The 4,095-nt window shown below is 33.8% G+C and overlaps 1 protein-coding gene across 1 annotated transcript; it reads left to right on the top strand.

Annotated features, from left to right (window-relative positions):
- Positions 1 to 2,014: 2,014 nt before the first annotated feature.
- Positions 2,015 to 3,872, top strand: LOC18102366 (zinc finger protein 5). The gene is made up of 2 exons (XM_006378121.3): positions 2,015 to 3,146; positions 3,428 to 3,872. Exon 1 carries the CDS (start codon positions 2,346 to 2,348, stop codon positions 3,129 to 3,131), a length of 786 nt encoding a protein of 261 aa, XP_006378183.2. The 5' UTR covers positions 2,015 to 2,345; the 3' UTR covers positions 3,132 to 3,146; positions 3,428 to 3,872.
- Positions 3,873 to 4,095: the final 223 nt, after the last annotated feature.

Genomic DNA, 4,095 nt, shown 5'->3' with positions numbered 1-4,095 from the left:
CAGTCTCATGACGAAGACATGAATTTAACATGTTGACTCGAGTCAGTTTTTTCTCCTTTTTAAAAATTAATTTTGTTTTTCAATTTGTCCTTCAACGTTTAATTTATTAGAAATTAAGCTTTTATTTTTTTTTTCATTTTTCTTTTTATGAGATTATACTTTTCTTATTCAATTTTTGCTTTGATATAAAATAACATCATTGAGATTTTTTTAAAATATTTAGGGTTTTTTTTATAAAATTAGCAAACATTTTTTTATTGGTCACTGGTTTTTTAATTATCGTTTGGTTTTTTTGAATTATTTTATTAAATTAATCGAGATTATTAAACTCATTTGTATCATTAACCAGGATCCTAAATTTTTTTTTTTAAAAAAACTATTATTATTATTATTATTACACATCTTTTTATTATAATCTAAATTCATTTGTGGGTGTGAATGCAATCTTTTTTTTACATGAAGATTTTAAAATATTTTCTATATCATCCAAATTATCAAGAGTATACAGTATTGTTTGAAATAACATCTCGAATTAATGAATCAGATATAGAATTGTGCTCGATTTCTGTCTCTTGTCAAGCTTGGTATTCCTGTGGGGTTTCTTGACACCCTGCGGAAATCTTTTGGAATTGTTCACAAGAGAAGTGAAGTTAGATTGCATGCAAACAGTGACGGTAGGGGCCACCCTTTGATAATCCATTGATAAATGAAAAGAGAAGATGAGCTAAGATGAATCAGCCAGCCAGCCAGCCCACCCACCTAGCCACCACGAGCCAGCCTTCCTGCTCGTGGCCTCATTTTATTCCACAATTCAGGATATCGAAATGCTCGGTGACAGGATGCCTAGTTGGAATTCTTCTCCTAAGGCAGGAAAGCAAGCTGAATAGACAAGAAAAAGGAAGTGGGAATTGTGAACATGGAAGATCGATTGGTGCAAGAAGTCGTACCAATGGAAGATCTGGGGAGAGACAATGGGAGAACAACACAATCTAATAGTTTCAAACATGTCCCAGGAAGGGGGCCCAGCTAGAACAACTGTCCATCACAAATGCTTTGCTTAAGTAGAAAATAACATTAACTAATGACTTGATTCACCTGAAAACATATGCTTTTGGGGTATATAATATAAGGTTTGCTTGCTCTAAGAAGATATGCCAAGATCTCATCGAAGACTAATATTAGTATATATGCTCACGTCATTACCCACTTCCTATATTCCTTTGTTTAGCAACTACTCTCCTTAATTACTATTCTAATACCATTCCCAAAACATGGTCAAGATTAACATATTAAAAGCGTTGTTTTTTTTTTCTTTTTTAATTCGTGTGGGTGGGAGGATAATTACAAAGAAGCTTCATCTGGTGCTGAGTAATAAATTACATTTCTACAGATCCCCACATTTTTAAAAGCATTATATTGAGACCTGTAGCTACACTGTAGACTGTAGTGGATGGGACTAGGCACCCACAGCTATTATATTATATTTAGAGCTGTGTTGATAAGCTTCGGTAGAGGACAATACATAAATCCACTTACTCATTATAATAGTTTACAACAATAGTAGTAGAAGTAATAAAAAAAACCTTAATTTAATCCTCTATATATATATATATATATATATATATATATATATATATATATATATATATATATATATATATTCATTTTCAATTCAGTCTTAAACTTATAGTTTTTATCAATTTGAATTCAGATGTTTTAAAAACAATTCTCCATCATATCTTTCTATTACTGTTTATCAATATTTTCATTAAATTTATTCAAATTAATGCCATTTTAGCGAGCCAGTAGATCAAAAACATAAAATATATGCATTGAACTAAATTCCAATTTCTTTCTTTGACTTTTGTTAATATGATATATAATTAATAACCTGTAATTGATCCTTTCTTTGGAATAAATGCTTTAATTAAATGTCCAAGTGGCACTACAATTGTATGATATTATATGTTTAAAATTGCTCCCAGGCCATGGAATTATTCCTCGTTAAAAAAAAGCACACTGAATCCTCTTTGATGGAGAAAGCTTGAGGTGTATCTACTATAAAATGCAAAAATATACGTAATTCAAAAAATAAATATTGCATGAGCTAGACGGCTTCTGATCTAATCTGACTTTTCTTTTCGTGTCTTTTTTAATTGCATGTTTATGGTATTCATGATTATTATAAAATTGTTCCTGTTTGAGATGCAATGCATTGTTGGAAACCATGGAGTTTACTATATAAGGAAGAGAAGCCATAGTATTAAATATCGATCGGTGCAGATATTAGCTCTACAAAATTAATTATATCCATTTTTTTTTCTTTCTAAATTCAAGGGAGATAGATGGAAAAGGAAGGATCTAACATGTTTTCTTCCATACTGGATGGAGATCAAAATGGTCATTCTGCTCAGTCCTGTTCAGTCGAGAAGAAGCTCAGATTATTTGGATTCGAGCTGAATCCATGCAAGAATAACGAGAGTTGCGTGAAAGGGTGTGTGGAAGGAGATCACGAGAGTGTGAATTCGTCAAATACCGTATTGTCATCTGAAAGGGAAAAACCTGTCAAGGAGAAAAGCTCTAGTTCTGGTCATCATGGGCCAGCAGATGATAAGAAGTTTGAGTGCCAGTATTGTTTCAAGGAGTTTGCAAATTCACAGGCATTGGGGGGTCATCAAAATGCCCATAAGAAAGAAAGACTGAAGAAGAAGAGATTGCAGCTTCAAGCCAGGAAGGCAAGCCTCAGCTGTTACCTTCAGCCTTACCAGAATAACCTGAGTTACAATTATCAATATGGCTCCAGTACTACTCCATGGTTCTTCGATCCCTCCTGCTCTACTACTCCTGATCAGTTCACGCTCTATGAGGAGTCTCAGATTAGTTTCAATCCATGCGAGGATTCCCACCTTAATGATTCTCAGATATCAAATTGGCATGCTGTTCCAGCTCAGGTGATCCCTTTCCAACAAGATACTCGTTACAAGTTCACTTTCACGCATGCCGATCAGAGATCCAGAGATTACAAGCCTTCTCCTTTGCTTGCTTCCAAGAAAACCTGTAAATCTGCGGATCTCCAGTTAGACCTCAGCTTGCAATCAAATATTCAAAGCTCCTCGAGGACAGGGATATAAAATGTTCCGGTAGAGGTAAATAGCCCTTTGCCTTCTCCAGTAATATGAACTAATTCTTTGTCCTCTCAATTAATTGGGAAAAAAAAGAGGAAGAAAAACCCATCATAGGCTAATAGGCTTTGTAGCTTAAGAGATAGCCGAGTCATATTAAGAGGACTGGATTGAGAAATGATACATCTACAGCTCAGTTATACCATATGATCGAGATAGCCCACGATCACATGATGTATTTGTACATGTACTAGCAAATACTGAAGGAAAGCTCATAGATTAATTGTATGGTGAAACATTTTCAGGTTGGCTAGCAAAAGTGTCTTAGAATTTGGCCTCCATCTTAAGTTTGGCCGGCGCCATGAGCTAGCCCAGATTATCATGTCTTTTGAAAGTTCAGAACTACTACTCTGTTTACTACCCACACACACAGATGCGGTTGAAGATGAGAGCCAAATCTCATAATTCCAGACTTTTTTCATCAGGGGCAAGGCAATAACATGAACAGATTACGTGTGATTTGCAGATGCACGGACATATATTTTCCCATCCAGTTTTGGTTGGACTGCTTCTCTTCTTTCATTCCACGTTTCGAAGAATATTATTATTATTATTATTATTATTATTATTATTGGAATAGGATAAATTGCAATAATTGAGCTATCCTAAAACTAATTGTAGCAATCAACTTACATGTAATATTTAATTATTGAAGTCCAATATGATTTATTGTAGTATTAAATGACTTTATATGCGATCCAGCATTGGTTTGAATGATTCATCGTATCCAACTCAATTGCTCGAACTTAAGAGGGCCGCTGGTTTGTATAAGAGAGTGCCTACTTGTGCGAGCTGAACTCTCAAGGCACACGACATGCACATTAAAAACTATCAAGTATATATGGACTTTATGCTAATCTTTTATATATATATATATATATATATATATATATATATATATATATATATATAT

Source organism: Populus trichocarpa, chromosome 10 (assembly GCF_000002775.5).
Source record: "Populus trichocarpa isolate Nisqually-1 chromosome 10, P.trichocarpa_v4.1, whole genome shotgun sequence".
Lineage (NCBI taxonomy): Eukaryota > Viridiplantae > Streptophyta > Magnoliopsida > Malpighiales > Salicaceae > Populus > Populus trichocarpa.
The sequence above is the reverse complement of the archived record's forward strand: the minus strand, read 5'-3'. Positions and strand labels throughout refer to the sequence as shown.

Excerpts from the sequence above, each read along its gene's own strand:
- LOC18102366 (XM_006378121.3), top strand. The coding sequence starts at position 2,346 with ATGGAAAAGGAAGGATCTAACATGTTTTCTTCCATACTGGATGGAGAT.